The following is an 18,808-nucleotide window of genomic DNA, read 5'->3' on the forward strand; positions in this document are numbered from 1 at the left end:
AACTGGGGTACGATCACCCAGCGTAATTTTTTTTAATCCACGGACCTCCTGTTTTCGCGGACTCAATTTCAATGAAGCTGCCCAAAGCCTATATCGGCTAGCAGCATAAATGCAATAGCTCACTGTTTGGTCGTTGGCGTTTATAGCTTGAACGAGTTTGAAGAGGCAGAGCTGAAGATGCTCAGCCTGCTCGCTTATCTACATAGCAACACCAACCGGCACAGATAACTGCGCGCTACAAAACTACGAAACGATTGTATTTCTTTCTCTGTCGCGCATATCTTCCGTCGCTTCACACAGACGACACTTGTGATTGGTTGTTAAGTAGGAATTGTGATTGGTTGTGAAATTTAATTTAATTCTAGAATTTATTCATGTAGTTTTAATGTTTTTTTTTTATAAATATAGGGTTTTTTTTCTGTTCACTTTAGTTTAATTTTCAAATGAAAGAAAAAAACTTCTCTCTCTTAAATATCCAAAAAGAATAATTTTTTTAAATATTGATTTCGATTTTATTGTTCCGGGCTCACGTCGAACTTCTTTCATGTTTTTTTTTCTTCTCAAAACGTTCATAAATTATCACTATATCTATGAAGTGGATAATAATTATCATCGTTTAAGCCTCTTCTAGATATAGACCTCCCCAAGAGATTTCAAATAAGACCGGTCGAAAGCGGTCTGTATCCGACCACTGTCACATCTATTTAACTTGTAGAAATACGTCCTACACCAAGATTTTCAGTCCGTGTTCTTCACGCAATTGGTGAATACACGCTATTTGGTCTACCCACTAAAAGTTGCCATTGGTTGCTTTCTTTTGTCTACAGATTGCGAGCATGGCCTCCCCCACGGCACATTGAGCAACTGTCAGCTTGTCAATAAGGCCCGAAATGAAAGACGGAGTAGAGATATTATAATAGTATAAACAAATGAATACTACTTACAAGAGTGAAAGGAACAACAAGTCCGGAAAAGATGACGTCACGCCAATAACGCAGCCTGGAAGCGAAGTGACTCTCGTGTTTGTCCATCCATTCCAGTACGTCATGAGCCAACGACAGCATGAGGAATATTGTTTGAAATGCCTGAAACAGAGACACAACCACATATAAATCTATTTAACGAGGGCTATTCTCGAAGTTTCGTAGCAAGATCGAATCAAAAATGAGGAAATACACAGAAGAACCAAGATCAACAGTGAAGCTCCGATAATTGCTCATTTAAAGTAATGTTGATGGGTTAATATCTCGTGCAACTAACGATCGATGGGACCGAAAATTTCCGAGTGGTGACCACAAACGCAAGTTGTCCCGATCTTTAGGAGAAGCCGCTTTGCAATGAGTGTCTATCAACTTATATAATGATATCAACATTCGCCGTCCACGTACAAGATGGACATACAACCTTATTAAGGTCCTCGGAAACCTACAAGGAAGATTTATGTCCAGCTGTGGACACGCTATAGCTCAAATGAAGATAGTAATCATGACTATATCTACAAATTAGTGCCCGCTGTATATGTAATAGATACGATCTAAGCAAGAAAAGGACCAATATTTAGCCACTTCCGCATATGCAGTATTAGTCGTGCAACAAAGTGCACCGCCCGCCAATTGTGTTTTGTGTTTGGCACTAATCGGTGTAACATAACTCCTGAAGATGCTCCGTGGAGGGGTGAAACATGTGTTGAGTGATTTGGCGGGGGGTTGTGTGATTCGCATCGTTTGCCGCATACGCATTTATCAGCGGGCTAGCGGGCGGTGCACTTTGTTGCACGACTACCACTGCATGTGCGGAAGTGGCTAAATATTGGTCCTTTTCTTACTTAGGATGGGCTTCCGCAAGGTAACGCCTGATTCCATTAAATAAATAGATACGATCTATGCTGTCCAATACTAAGATCATTTTAAAGATTATTACACATATAAAAATATCGTAAATTTAAATAAACAAAATCTTCTATCTGATGGTTCTAATTGTCATGAGAGGTTTGTATTTAAAAATAGAATTAAATTTAAGTTCATCATCTAAATTCTGATAGATGCCCGATGCCCTTCTCGCACCGTACCGTACTTTCTGTATTGCTTAGACCTTTGACTATTCAGTCGTTCAACCTTCAGGGGGAAACCCACGCCAGATCTGCAGGTTCGTGCTCACCACTTGAAGGACTATAATACAGTTCCATAAAATTAAATTATATTTTTATTCTTATTTACATCATAATAATAAAATAAATATTTTTGACTTCTAGATAAAATGTATCATCATGTAAATAGAGGTATTTTATAATATCTCTATTTTCGATTGGACCCTCTACTGTGGAAAATAAGGTACATTATCCAATAGATGGCGTTGCTATCGTCGTGTTGAAAAGCTTCGATGTAATGTACTTTTAGTTTATCATACACAATTCTAAAACAATAATGGTAGTGTTTAATAAATAAAACAAACAGACAATAGATTTGCAATAGGATTAATTAGATGCAAAATGTCGATGATATAAATGCTAAGGTCAACGATTAAGCAATCAAAGAACGTCTTCGTAAAATAAGCGGACAGACAAAGGCTGACCAATTAATTCAAGATAAGACCATCTTTAATTACATCACGTGTCCTATAGGTTTCAAAACAAGTGTAACAGATTAATATAAAATAGAAGCTGATGATAATTTATGAACACAAAAATGATAAGAGTAGAGTGCCATATTGTGATTGAAATAAAAGATTGTTGTGTCGAGTACACTGTGTGATTGTTCCATACGGAATGCAGTTACGGAATGTTAAAGACACACGGCTATTTATACACCTGCGTGAATAATATCATGAAGGCTTCCCACTGTCGAGCGGCGCATGAATTATGGACCAGTTGTCCCGTTGGGACCCCACGTATATCCTTCCACGAGGACAGGGTCTTCATTACTTAATCTGGCCATAAATACTGTTATAATTAAAAATAAACAAAACGTCACTTTTGAATTTGGAATCTGTCATTTTTATATTATAGTTCATTATGTTTTCTTATTTTCGCGCCAATGTATTGTAAAATATTTTGTAATATTAAAATGGATTTTTAAAATCCTCCGTATGCTTGGTTTAGTCAAATGTTTGTGTGCCGGGATATTAATAGGTACAATAAAACATTCTCTGTTTGTGACAGAAAAAGAACTTCGTACAAAAAAGGCGATCAGAGCAGTAAGGGAAAGAATTAGAAGTAATCCTGTCCGAAAGCAAAGGAGTTGAAGACACCTCATAAAACCGTGTCGCATATTTTAAAAGATGTTTTAGGACTTGCAGCCTTGTCATGTGATAATTTAAATAAAAATATGGTGGTAAAATCAAAACAACTTAAGTGGTACGCAAAGGGAGGTAATAGAAAAATTTACTGCTAGAAAACTTTACAATTGAGCAATATTTTTATAAAAAAATTACAGTACTTATTCTGAAAGTTGTAAATAAGTATCCCGAGAAGTGGAGGTATGTACAATAATCGCCACGCTTGGCGTTTAGTGTGTTATGGTAGGCATAGGACGCTGTTGCCGATTTTCTGAAACTTTTTTTGTGTACTGTGGCCATCTTTAATCTTTTATATTTAATGCATATTTTGAATTCTATAAAATTGTATACCGGGAATCAAACCTGTTTGTTTACAAAACATGAAAGAATTCCCTAGTCTTTCTCAAGTCTTGATAAGACTATTGGAAATAGGGGATATGTATATATATACACCTATTTTATTACTGTAATGTATACAAAGAGTACTTATTTATTAATGGTTAGGTTATTTAGTAAAGATAATTGTAAATAGGTCCAAACCATAACAATATGACTGACCCGATGTTTTATTGCACAAAGTAAGGTAATTTTAGACTATTGCATTTACATTACAATAAAAGAGACGTATATTATCATAAATGTTTAACATATTACATAAACATAAATGTTTTCTCCGTACATGTAAACATATGGTGTTACGATCATCACTCCCATGTATTGTAATATAAATAAAAAGTACCTCAGTTACAATAACTCGCATAAAAATACTGCTGTGAAATGAAATGCCTTTGTCCCCGTTTTATCTTACAGACACCAATTTTAAAGCAAAGGCCTTTTTCAAAGATATATATTGGCAGACAGATTAGCAAAAAGTGTTATTATGGTACTCAGAGGACGCCGCTGCCAATCCTTTGGAACCTTGTTTGTGAGCAGTGGCAATCATTTATAATTATCGAAAAAAAGGTGAATTATATAAGGCTTTATCTAGAGAATCAAACCTGTGACTTACTATCGCAAGTATCAATACTCTACCGCTGGTTTACCCCTGGTGTTAGATAGCCAATGCTCTTTTTAAATCACTTGAGCGTTTGGAACCCGCGTAGCCTTAAGTTAAAGGATTTCACTATAGAGGGGCTCAATCTGATTTTAGTTACAATCAAAAGGCCATTTTGATTGTAATGTGTGTGTGTCTGACTTAGTTATTTTAAGGATTTTCACACTAAATATCTTCAATAAAGGACGAAGGTTTTCTGTAAGAGTCCTCTTTTATACACAATTTTATACACAAGGAACACATAAGGAAGTGAATAAAAAAATAGGACTAAGATAAAAAAGGAAGAGGATATTATGATATTGTTTCCGTTAAAAATTTCGACGGAAGTCTCTGTGGTTACATTACTCTACGATCGCTTATCAGCGTTATGTTGTAATTTATTCTATTTACTAATTAGGAGATAAGCGACGCATGCATCGACCACGGCTGGTCGTCTCGTGTCCTGACCTTTGGCCTGTCGTCGACCTTTTTGATACCGTCTACCCTGATTTAGAATAGTGTTCGTATTGTGATGTCTGATCAAAATTACCGGGAAACACCCTTTATTTATTAACACTTTTTTGTACACCATATACAATAAAAAAAGGAGGAAAAAAAATGAAACATTTTATATGGCACAAGAAGCGGTCTTATGGCACGAGGCGATCTGTACCTGACAACCTTTAAATGGAGATGAGGGTTAGGAAGGAGAGGGCAGTTTAGGGTGTAGGTTTAAATACATGTGTGTGTGTGTGTGTGCGCGCGTTCGCGTGCGTGCGTGCGTGCCTGTGTGCGTGTGTATTCTCCGATGATCTAAGCAACTTATCATGTGAGTCACTTCTGAAAATAAATACAAACATACCAATATAAATATATATACGTATAAACATACATACATACAAGAATCACACACATCTATATATATATATATATACATTTACGTGGCAAAGGTACTATATAAATACGAATAATTAAGGAGCATTACACCCTTGTTTAATAATAAAATGTTTGTTGTAGCCAAGCGGTTTACTTCCCAGGATAAAATCTTAAGTAATTCACACTTTGTGCAATAATTATAAAGGATGGCCACTACTCACAAACAAGTTTTCAGAGGATGGTCAGCAGCGTCCTCTGTGTATCATAATAGATTTAAATACAAAAGTTTCTAGTTTTTTTTTTAAGAAAAATAACTTTTATGGTATTCTTTTTATAACTTATAAAAGAGGTCACTATAAATATTCAGGTAGAAAATAAAATGATTGAATAGATAAATTAAACTAATACGCTTTGACATAAGTAACTGAGTTTTGTTTAGACGATATAAATGATATGCATATAAATATATATTATGTTACCCAAACGTTGGGTGTATTGCGTGGGTATCATAAAACAAATACGAAATTATGTTTGGAATTTAACCCTTAATAGCCTAGAGTTTCAATTTTGCTACCGTTCTTTTAAACCGAATGTTCACATTACTATTAGTTTTTTTATAGGTTGGCTGTACGAATTTTACTGTTGTATAATATTCTTTCTAACGAAATTACAAAAAATCTATTTTTCCCTTCATCTAGACCCTCAAGCAAACACAGTAATATTAAAAAAAATCACTTACGTAAATTAGGCTATTAACGGTTAACGTTATTATATTATCAACATCATTTCAACTGTCGGACTCACCACAGCTGGACATAGGCCTTCCACATTGATTTTCGGTATGACGGACGAAAGCCGCCTGCATCTATAGTTTCCCCTTCAGATTCTTAAGGCCTCAGTAGCCATATATTCTTGTTGTCGTCGTTTCAAACTATAGACCAGGGGTGGTCAAACTGCGGCTCGCGAGCAACATGCAGTTCTTTCAACGATTGATTGTTGAAATATTTCAATTTATATAACCTATGTCAGCTCCTGGTAAATCGGAACAAATTACTGGCGTGAATAATTATTATTATTATTCAACCATAAAATTAGCGAAATCCAAACACCGATCATAATTAACTAACCGACATCTTAAGTATTATTAGGAGTGCTGTCATATACGTGTGCCATTATATCTAACTTCAATACGTATATTTTGTACTTTTGTTTAAATAATTTAAATGAATATGTATATATAAAAAAACGATCTTTTGTTTTTTTTTAATGCGTATTAAATTGCGGCTCGCATATAAATTCAAATTTCGAATAACGGCTCGCACTATCAAAGAGCTTTCTTTCAAAGCTTGCCACGATGATGATCGCCAACCCGCCTACCATACGTGGCGATTATGGTATATACCCAATGGTACACCACCAGGTACCCAATGGTCTATAGGCTAAAAAGAAAAGGAAGACGTCAGAGACATGGTTACTGACGCAACTCAAGCCTGCATATTAAATAAATTTAAGTTAAGCGTCATCTGCGATATATTTCCTGCAACCCGTGGAGGCTGCGAATCAGACAGCAGTGTCGTTAATGTGAAAAACAATAATTTTAATAACTCGAAGGTCTTTTAATAAGGTTACATGTGGCAAGAAATCGGGTTCCAGGAAGTTCCCGGCTTTGTTTAATAAAATCTTATCAAAGTATCAAACGTGTACAATAACTTCACATGTAATAAATGACACGAAAAATACATCATGGTTCCTTATTCGATAAATAAGTTTATATTTGTCTATCACATATAGTACACCAATTACCAGATAAGTTACGCAACTATATTTCCTTGTATGATATATGTGAATCACTACAAAAGTAACCCAAGACCTATCTTTCTTGTATACACCCGATTTACACGGTACTCGTTTTACACGTTTTCGCTTTTACACGGTTTTCCAAAAAAGTTGTTTTTTTGTTTTAATAACCGATTTTATTACCATCTCTCATAATATAAATATTTCTGCTTCAAACATCGAATCGGCACAAATAACTTCGAGTGATGAAAGTGAATTCGAACCTTCGATTCCGAAAAAAAGAATGAGTGTAATTTACTTTTTGTTCTTCTGTTTAATGTATATTGTAATTAAATTAAAAAAAAAACTGTTTTTCCGTAATATATTAAATATTTTAACTTGTCAATGAATTCTATTTTTATTTATGTGTACACCTAAAATTATTGAAAAAAAAATCACAACTGTTAAATAGCAAAATTATGCGTTTTTTGCGAGTTTTTCGATTTACACGGTTTTGACTTGAAAATTTTTGATTTTCGATTTACACGTTTTTCTCAGGAACGTATCTACCGTGTAAATCGGGGGATAGGTGTATTTTTCAATAATATCAAAAATATATAATTACGGGTCTAGTAAACATGGCATCAAATAACTGCTGTGACAAAGATCGCTTTGTTCCACTAGAATGGGACTAAGGTATCCTCTGCCTGTCGTAAGAGGCGACTAAAGGAGCATTGGGTTGACAGGTGTAGAAGGTGGTGGCCTGCATCATCTATTTAATGCAAACCGAGAAAGACAGCAATGAGAAGTGGTCTAGTTTTGCTGCGGTACAGGAGAGAAGACGGTGGAGGCAAAGCTTCCTCCCAGGATATGTCTTGGTATAGTACTCGTACTGAGGCAGCAGCAAGTTCCGTAAGAGATCCTGCGGCCTGTCTAAGAGACCCACTGAGGGGAATCCCACATAGCCCTGTCCTTCTCTGAATGAAGATTAAAATGACTACTCAAATGTGTATGTTAATACGTACGTATATAGCAGTACGGATTTTATAAAAAGAATTCCAGAATATATGAATCATTTAATTTGAAGTACACCAGTAAGTTATCTGGTATAAAAAGGGTAAAAGGTCTAGAGGATGGTCATCTTCTAGCTGGAGTGATGCAGTTATATCGTGCAACACCACCCCCTGCATGGTTCTATAAAAATTTTAGAAAACAAAAAAAGACGTAAACTGATATGATTGTCTATGAAACTCAGTCAAGCGGAAAAAACTAGAAATATGCAGTCAATTTAACAATCTTAAACAATGACTTTTAAATTTTGATAATTCAAGTTCATTTCTCTAAATTTTTTTCCTTCATAGGCGAAGCATTTGACCTATGTCTCGTCTGATCTTAAGCGATGACGAAACTTAAAAGGATACACGAAACCTATTCACGCTAGTCTTTCAAACTCCTAAGTTATAAATGTCTCGTAACAATGAAGCCGGTAGGTTGTTCAAATCCTTGACTGTTCGCACTATAAAAGTATTAGCAAAACGCTTAGTGAGGGTGGAAGGAATTTCAACCGTGTACGAATGTCGTGAATGCGTGCGTCTTGTTGTACAATAGAAGAAAGGAGATAGGACAATTATTTGTTTTAATTCCGAAGAACGTCCTTAAAAATGCAGAATGAAATTGAGAAAGCTTATGAAATTTTTCTCAAAATATAACACAACTGAGTTCGTAGTGGTCTCTTCTCAGATCATGCTGCGTTTGGAACCCTCGTAGTCACGTATTTTAATATGATGCCATTATAGAAAAACTCGATCTATTCTAGCATCTATCAAACTGTACACATCACGTTATCTTCTTCTGACATGCTAAATTATAAGAGCGCATTAAATCTTATGACAAAAATAATAGATGACAGCTATTTATGTTCTTATAAATATATCTATTGGCTTGATTTAATTGAAATAATAATCATTTTTTAAATAGATTTTTATAATTTTAAAAAGTTGCGAACAATTGAAATAATAATAAGTCACTTTAAATTAAAAACCTATGAGGTCCGGAGGTATAATTTCGTAGTTATAAAAAAGGGAAAAAGTTTAATGTACTATCAATAATGAATTGAAAAAATTGACGAAGTAATATCAAATATCTACATTAAACAGAATGTACTTACAAAATTCCATCCCGTGAGATAAGCAACTCTGTATGTATACAGAGATCTAATTTCTACATTCGGGTTCGTTTCCAACTCCAAGTGCGCGGCGAACAAACTTACATAAAAGTGATGAAGAAGAGAGAAAATATGAAAAACTGTTTTCCAATACAATCTCGCGTCACTCCTATCGAAGAGTTTCTCATTTTCCGTTATGAGAAAGCACAGAACGTTGTACAACACGTTGCTGTCTTTCCACACCTCCTCCATATTTAAGTTTATCTTATTTACTACTTTAACTTACTATTATATATAGTTATTACTAAGTGTAAACTTAAATTTAAATTACACTAAATAGACGCCCGACTTGTTTTGGGCGACTATATTCATAATTGGACTTGTAGACGGTAGTCGCAAATGACATCTGTGTGGCCAGTTGCGAAAAATATTTACCCGTAAAAATATTTATCATATTTTAATTTAATGCTCTTTATTGTACGTTCTAAAAAATATATAATTAGTTGCATAATAGTAAAGAAAAAGAACAATACGGTCTTATCAGACGAGGAAATTTCTTCCAGACAACCATAGTATGGAAATAGAAGTGGAATAAGTAGCGGTTAGTTAACTTGTACATATAGACCTAATATGAATAAAAAATGATATGTATGTATATATTAGATTTATATTTATGTAAATGTTTATACGTATATATATTTATAAATAATTTTTCCAATGCTATGCAAATGGCCAATAACTACTAGTACTACGGAGTCCGTCGGAACTGGCAGTGCGATATATTTTTCACTTCTATAAATGTTAACGTGTTTTTGTTCATTCTATTGGTTAATTATTGTATTCATAATAAATTTTGTATTATATTGTATATATATATAAACATACATAAACATATATTTATGTGTGTGTGGGTGTGTCTGTGTGTTAAAAATGTATACCAGAAGTTATTGGCTACTTGCATTGTAATAGAAAATATAAAATTAATATACCATGTATTAGAATAACCTACTATTAAAATAATTGTCACAAAAATTTATTAAATAGTAAAAACTAACTTTTATGATATTAAATGATACAACTGTAAAATGTACGATTTTTCACAATTGGATCAATTAATATAAAACAGCGAATTATTACTTGAATTACCTATTTATGTACTACCAATATTAAAATATAACAATAACATAATAATTTGCTTTTAAATATTTTCACCAAAATTAAAAGAAAAACTACCCAAAAATATGGTAAATAATTCTTGAATAAGATGGCAACACAGCAATATCAGTGCTGGGTTGCGTAGTACGGACAGACAGTAGTGTGCTCTTTGTCCTATATTATCTCAGTTAGATAACGCGGTATTCCTCGTTTCATAACGCGTCTTGATTACATCGACTTGCACGTGTTTAGTTCAACTGCGAACTTAGGGGTTAACGTAAACTTTCTTCGAATGAAAGTAAAGTAATGTAGACGAACTTTACCTAATTATACACGCTCGATTCGCAATGAAGTGGCGTTGGCAGGCTATGCAGCTATCAAGAATGATGGCCGCTGAAGCCTTAAGGTTCTACATTGAAGACCACGGACCTGCAAGTGCAGCGTAGAACTTCCACACACAAGGTGAATAAGTAACCTCTTCAAGGACATTGAAAAACCGACTGGCCGTTTCCGACCGATCTTGTTTGGAATCTATGGCTTATATCCAGTGGTGGATTTCGGTTGAAATGGTGATGATAATACGTTTGATTTTAACATTTTTTATAACTTTTATCCATTTTAACATCGCTCTGCTGTATGTCGTTTAGTCATATTTCTTCTACTTTTCATTGTACTCCTTTTCGGGCTCCTCTCATTCCTCTTAATCTATAACAGGGACTGATTTTACGAAATGTTCTTTACATTATGTTTTTCATCTTCTTCTAACATCCTTCATATAATCTCGCATTCTCTATTCTTCCTTCAACCACAATAACTCACTCTATAACTTTTATTTACATTTTATTCGTACATCGTTTTTGTTCGTCGCCACATTTTTAACTATATTACATATTTATTATTCTTTACTTTTATTATCACATTACATTACTTTACATGACATTACTATATCACAGCCTTAGGTTTTATTCATAGTTGACTTTCTAGAATGACTGATTGTATATCAGATCCTCAAACAGGATAATATTTTGGCCAAGACTTTTTTCTCTTCTTCATATACATTTAAACGTGGTAATAGAATGTAATGCGTATTCCTTAGTCTATTCAATTCTCTATTAAACAAAGTTTAACATACTAAATCAATAATTTAACATACAATGAGATTAAATAAACACATGGCTAATAAACTAGCTTTCTAGCATCATAGATTTGTATCTCTGTATAGAAGTCTAGAAATATACATCAAATAAAACATTAGAAACAATTAAAATACGCTTAAAAATTTTACATTTTACAACAACCGTTGTAACGAAATTAATCTAGTAAATTGAAATAAAAATATATGCTAAGTTAAAAAAATAGAAAAAAACACTCAACAATACTAATTATTAATTAACATAGTTGAACTACAAAAATTTAATCTGAGGTTAAAACAATTTCACACGAAACAAAACAAAACAAAAAAATAACATTAATTAGCAATAGCAAATTAGCAATAACAGCGCTCGTTATGCGTAACCAGTTAATTGTGTATCTGTTACAGCTATGTTTATTTTAGTTGTATGTAATATTGTATATTTATTTTAAAAGCGATTTATCGAACAAGCTTAGTTTCGTAATAAATAAATTCTGTTCCGCAAGGTGTTATAGTTGTGAAGAAGAAAATCTATAACAACACATGTTTTAAAAACTACATTTCTTATCAGATATAGATAGATTAAATAAAAACAAAATAATCAAGTGACATATCTGCTGTGGATTCTTATCACTTAAATATTTGTTTATTAAATAATAAGCATTTACCGTCAGTTTATTTTTAATATGCGTTTTGATTTTTTTCAATGATCAGCCAATAATATTTTGCGGCATTTTATTAAAAGACCCTATTCCGTTTGGGATTCTTTGCAGTCGAAACTTTGGTACTGCCTGTTTTTCACGGTGCCTTATAAGTACACTACAGGCGTTCCCCTTTTGTATTTATTATAATTATAATAAATATTATTGCCTATTTCTTGGGCTACTTACGTTCGTATTTAAATTTCCTAAAAGAATTTAAAAAATTAAAATCTCATATAGCACCTTCTCTAAAATAAAGTCAAGAGAATTGATATGTTTAATTATTTGTTAAAACATTTCTTATAAATGTACACAGGCAGATTTAATGTCACATACATAATAAACCTGTCAACCTTGGATGACGTAGATAGAATGTAACTTTGAAAAGCTAAAATGAATAATAATTTTAAAACTATTAGCGTTAAACATACAAACATTTATTATTTTGACATATGTTTATCGAAATAAATAAATAATATAATTATTTTTATTTTAGTCTCGGTAAAATTGCTTATAGGCGTGAAAGCAATAAACGCGTGAATTATATATAAAAGTGCTTGTAAAAAGTAATCGCTTTGAAATATGTTATATCAAATATTTTTCTGTGCTGATAATACAAGGAATATTAAGCAGAGCTTATTCTATATCTCGACAATAGAGAACCTTTTTTAGTATATTTGTAGTTAATATTAAATACATAGTTATATGTCTGAGGAATAGACTCGATAATGTTTAATAAATGTAATATGTATGCTTTTTTGACATATCTAACCTAATTTTGGAGATTGTACAGCCTATACGACATAGTTTCATGGTGTTTTTTTTTATTCGTCTAACAGCGATAAATATATATCATATTGCACATCGATCTGTTATCTCTGTCGCACGAAAACGACTGTCAAAATGTCACATAGGTAGTGTGGGACAGAGATAGTGCTCCACGAAGCCAAAATAAACTGATTGTCTCTTTCCAAAGCTCGGTGTACAATATTTAACGCCGGGTACTGTACATCAATAAAGAGAATTGAATAAAAATAATTCCAATAAACTTTGTTATCCATGTAAAGTTTATATCAAAAAGGAAGATATTAAATGCCTTGAAAAGGTTCAATGTACGAAATTTAAACGACATTTTCAATCATAAAGGAAACATCGATGCTTATCAGTAATTTTCTTTTTAATTATTCACATTAATTTCTGAACGTCGATTGTAATTAAGGAAACGTGTTTGACGTATAAACTGTAATAACGATACCCGTTGAAGGAAATTACGTAAGCGAAACACCCTCAATTTCACCATAAAAACCAAGTAAAAAGTGTTCTTGTTCAACACAATGTATTCATGTTTTTGAATCATTAATAAGGAGATCCGTATATGAATCATAGTAACCAATATAACGCGTATTATCAAGTATATAGTTGTCTTTAAAATAAACAATTGAAATCATCGTAAGAAATCATAAAATTCACAAAATCAGGTAGTTTACAATCCATATAAAGCTTACGATGTTTAAAGATCCTTGCATAATAGAAGTCTCATGTAAGGGTGTATCATCATCAGCCGTAGAATATTCACAGCTGGACATACGACCTGGGATGATGACCGCTGTGGCTTTAAGATTATGGAGTGAAGACCTCGAACGTAAATATAGCTTAAGACGTTCACCCACAAGGACAGACTTTGTTAAGTTTGCTTGTTGTTGCTTAAAATTTATACTGGAGCCCTTTATCCAGTTTTGGACAACCTATATTTATGATGATGATAAAAACAGTTTCACTACTTATTGTGTTATTAGATGCAATGGTATATAAACATTACTTCGTATAGTATTATACACACAGGGATTATGAAGCATTCCGTTGATTAAACGTGAGAGTCCAAGTCTGTCACGTTATAGAGTGGTTCAAGACGGTCTCCTTGTAATGACGTTCTCTCCCACAGACCAGACTACTACTCTCTTTGCTAAATAAACGATGCGTTAGTAACCCTTTTCGAATCTTTGCCATATAAAGTCACTATGAATTCGCAAAAAAAAATGATAAGATTGAGAAATGAAGATGGAGAGAAGAGTGGAGATTGACACCATCGCCTCCCTAATGGGAGATGCAGACAACTGCCATGTATCTTTAAAATATTGTCACAACATTATAAGGGATATTTTAAACAAAAGTAAATCTTAAAACGTGAGATTGAGTTAATCAAAATGCAAGGAATATAGTAAAAATAAAAATGGAAATAGAAATAAGTTGTAAGAAACAAAAATTCTAAATAGTAAACAGTGATTTCAAAGATTGTAGCAAAAGAACAGAAGAGATGTGTGAAAGAATTGTCAACAAACGAAAAAAGAATGTAACATAACGTGAAGAACAAAAGAAGATAGAGAAATAGTAATTGTAAAGGACGAGAGAAGAGGGTATCATTAAAATATAGGTTGAAAAAATTATTACGAAATAAAAGAAAGGGGCGAATGTTAGTTTCCGAAAAACAGGGGCCTTTTACATATTTCAATGTTCTAGGATAAGTATTATAAAATATTGTGATCGTAAAAGGAACACACTAGTTATTATTTACGTAAACAAAAATTACCAGTAAATACATAGCAATGAAAACTATTTGAATTGTGAAACAAATAAATAAAAAACATATATAATGAGGAAAACATATTACTTGTTCGAATGTATCTCCGAACTGGTTTTCGAGGTCAAGTTAAAATATACGCTACTAAGTGAAATATTTTTTATTAAAAACATTTATTAAATCTTTTATAAGGTTATGCTTATAAAGAAGTCGCCGTTATCTCCTTTTAAGAATAAGCGCCTTTATTGACTACCCTTCTCTATAGAAAATTACTTTTCGATCTTAAAATGTATATAACATACATATTACAATGTATTTAATTAATTTTATTATGATTATTGCACGCGAGATAATCTAATGTTTACAAAGACACGTACCACACAAATTAAGGCTGTATATGGAAGGTGGTATCTCCTCCGATCATCTTAGATAAAAGAGTTTCTGGAGTTCTTTCTTTCAATTCACGTTCTAGCGCTATCGCTTTTCTAAGTTAGCCAAGCAATAGTACCGGCCAAGACGTGCTTGGGCCATTTTAGACCATCTTAAGTGACATTCCAAGCTGAAGTTACCTCTTGAAATCTTTCTCTTTTATTGAATCGATGGACACTCACTGCAAGGTATAAGCTTCCTGTAAAGATCGCCTGGCTGACCGGTCTTGCGCTGCCCGCATCAAGCGACTTCCTGTCTCTTTTACTATGTCATGTTGGACCCCAACTAGGGGGAGAACTACCTACGCCTCGTCTACCGAGAACCTTCCGGCCCTATATATATATGTGTGTGAACTGTGTGCGCGAGTGCGTGTGCGTGTGCGTACGCGAGTGCGTGCGCGAGTGCGTGTGCGTGTACGTGTGAGTGTGCGTGTGAGTGGGCGGGGGCATAGGCTAAGGCGTGGGCGTGTGCGTTTGCGTATGCGTGTGCGTGTGCATATGCGTGTGCGTGTGCGTGTGCATATGCGTGTGCGTGTGCTTGGTGTGTGGAAAAGGTATTACAAAAAACGAGTAAATAAAAATGCTACACAATATCCTATATATTGTTATGTTATACACTAATATCGTCATTATAATATGTCTATACGACTAATAATAGATAATTACATATCGTCTGTCATATGTCGTGGTTGAATCTGAGAACTGCGGTTATTAGCGGATCAAAATAAAATTATTTTATTCAGCAATAGCAACTTCAATTGGACATAACTTTTGTTGATTGTCAATTTTTTTTTAATCTGCGCTGCTAAGTAGATTGAAAATTAAAAAAATATTTTGGAATCTACTTAGCAAGAGGTTATATTTGTGAAGAAGAAGCCTTAATAAATTCTACAACAACGAAATTTGCCGATTGTCTCTTTCCAAAGTTCAATGTGCAATATTTATCGCCGGGTAGTGTAATGCCATTTTGAAATTATTGATTTTTGGATAGAGTATACCATTAAATGTCATCTTTGTGATCTTTTGGGAGGCCTAAACCTTGCAGTGGGAGTCTATTGGCTGACATGATATTGATTATGAAAAATTGATTAATCATTATGTATTCAGCCGATCTCTTGCATCAAACCCAATTATTATTTAACCGTTTTTAATACATATCTATTACGTACATATTTTTATAACAACAAAAAAAAATTAAATCACTTACCAGGCTCCAATTTGTAAAAAAATATGGTACGTTATCCTTTATCGTCATTAAATCTTCATGTATAACATCCATCGTATTAATCCCGTCAATAATCACGCTTCCATAATACGCGGAAATACAGCACGATAGTAAAAAACATCCGTGAAAAATAATCTTTATTATTAAGGGCGTGTGTACCGCATAATAAGCAGCCGACATCTCCGCAAAGGTACGTGTGAACCGATGTAGATGTCAGAAGATATTGTAATGAAACGACTCGAACGATGGTTTAAGATAGCTCCTTTGTTTAACATTTTACATAAAAAAAATCAACTGTAAAAATGTTCAGTTAAAACATACATAAAAATATCTTTACAAATCTTGGTTTAATAAGGTATGGTATATACGAACACTGTGAATTACAATACGCTCACTTACAATGTCTCTAAGTTAAAAATCGGTAAAACTTTATTGATCCTTAGAATATAGCTCCATGGGAATAGGCGAAAAGGACCTCTACTCTTTTTATGGCCCTCGCTATGTGGACCCCTCGTACCCCTATCTATTGTGGGACAGGGACATTGTTTTTATTTAATAATTTTTTCATGTAATATTTTTATTTTCACGCTCTTCTATCGTTCCTCCCATGATCTTTCATTCCTTTATTGTCTTTCTTTCTATAATTCTTCTTTCTTTCCCTTTCATATACATTTTTCTCTTTATTGGATACTATTCTTTCTTCCACACATATATTAACTATTAAAATATCTTTGTTTTATTGTGTATCACAATTTTTATCTATTCTAGGTATACATTTTTATATGTATTATTTTAAGTAAGAAGGGCCAATATTTAGCCACTTCCGCATATGGAGGGGTGACACTTACTTACACTCTGTGTTTGTCAATAATCGGTGTAACATAACTACTGAAGATGCCCCGTGGAGGGATGAAACACGTGTTGAGTGATTTGGCGGTGGCGGTTGTGTTTGTTTGCCGCATGCGTATTTATCAGCGGCTGGCGGGCGGTGCACTTTGTTGCACGACTACCACTGATTATGCGGGAGTAGCTAAAAATTGGTCATTTTCTTACTTAGGATGAACTTCCGCAAAATAACGCCTGATTCCATTAAATATGTATTATTTTATTTACTTATTTATCTAATTGTCTATTTTTACACTTTTACAATTTTTAATTTTTAGGAACGTTGGTTTTGCTTCCTCGCCGTTGATTAGCCAGGCCATAGAGTCCTCGCTAATCTTAATACCTAAGTGGCATTCGGAGTCGACCCGGAGTTCGAAAGCGGGACAGTTGCTAACAGGTTGACCACGGTCTGGTCCACGAAGACGTCTACTTGGGTAGTCACTATTTCTCTATGCTTAGAAAAACTAATAAATCTTTCATATGATCAATTGTATACAGTTTTATAAAGACCCTCATGATCTTTTTAATAATCATATACTAAATTAAATTAATATATTAAAGAATAAATTGTAAAGTAGTCGATATTTCAATATTAGATTTCCATATACTAGTCTAAGTAACTATATTACTGTTAAGGCTTCAATCGCCTTACTTATTTTATGGCCCACGTTTTAAAAGTCTTTCATACTTGAGTACACAGGGACTATTTTTCAAAATAATTTATTTGCGTTCTCTATCTTTTCTATATTCGTTTTGTATCTTTTTTCCCTTCTTAAGTTCACAAATTATTTTATTCGAAAAAAAAATAAAAGTAGAGTAAAAATATTAAAAAAAGGACCAATATTTAGCCCCTTCCGCAAATGCAGTGGTATTCGTGCCACAAAGTGCACCGTCCGCCTGCCTGCTGATAAATGCGCATGCGGCCAACAATGCGAATCACACAACCACCACCGCCAAATCACTCAACACGTGTTTCACCCCTCCACGGGGCATCTTCAGGAGTTATGTTACACCGATTAGTGCCAAACACAGAGTCTCACAGTGGCTAAATATTAGTCCTTTTATTACTGACGAATTATTTTTTTTATGAATACTTCTCTTCCTGTCTTATTTTCGGAACAGGGATATACACCTACTTTCACCTTCCATCTCTTATCCTTCACAATTTCTGCATACACTCAACATACAGCATTCCATTTACGCATCGCCATCCTTCGCCACACTTCCTGTTACACGGTTTTATTTTACCTTATTACGTCACTCACCAGCCTGCAGAGGAAATAATATAAGAAAATTAATAATCAGTTGAAAAATTTTACATATGTACCCACGATAGGGTACTAAGGCCATAAAAAAACTGAGTTATCGCTGGTAGTTTTCCATGTCTAGATGCAAATTTTCGTGCATGTGCAACGGTGCTCCCATGGTCCATGAATTGATTCTGCATGACCTGGAGTCTATGAATGACATTCCAGGTAATTTGAGTTATTATAAAGTCTGTTCTTGTTACATGAGATTTTCACTTATATACTGAGTTATCACGACATCTCTGGAACCTTAGATATTTGAAATTTAGGAGTTA

At 33.7% G+C, this 18,808-nt stretch overlaps 1 protein-coding gene across 2 annotated transcripts in view; it reads right to left on the reverse strand.

The window, feature by feature from the left end:
* Positions 1 to 18,808, reverse strand: part of LOC137922757 (androgen-dependent TFPI-regulating protein-like) — a 39,848-nt gene that overhangs the window by 7,737 nt on the left and 13,303 nt on the right. The window contains exons 1-2 of one of the 2 annotated variants that reach the window (XM_068765814.1): positions 9,126 to 9,470; positions 945 to 1,085 (exon numbers count right to left, since the gene is read on the reverse strand). In XM_068765814.1, the coding sequence (XP_068621915.1) occupies positions 945 to 1,085; positions 9,126 to 9,374 (390 nt within the window). In that variant the 5' untranslated portion in view covers positions 9,375 to 9,470. Of the gene's footprint in view, positions 1 to 944; positions 1,086 to 9,125; positions 9,471 to 18,808 lie in introns of those variants that run through there. The other variant, XM_068765815.1, reaches the window with a different exon arrangement.

This window comes from Battus philenor, unplaced genomic scaffold (assembly GCF_028537555.1).
Source record: "Battus philenor isolate CCGP_79_NKW_IND1 unplaced genomic scaffold, ilBatPhil1.0.hap1 SCAF_20, whole genome shotgun sequence".
NCBI classification, from domain to species: Eukaryota; Metazoa; Arthropoda; class Insecta; order Lepidoptera; family Papilionidae; genus Battus; species Battus philenor.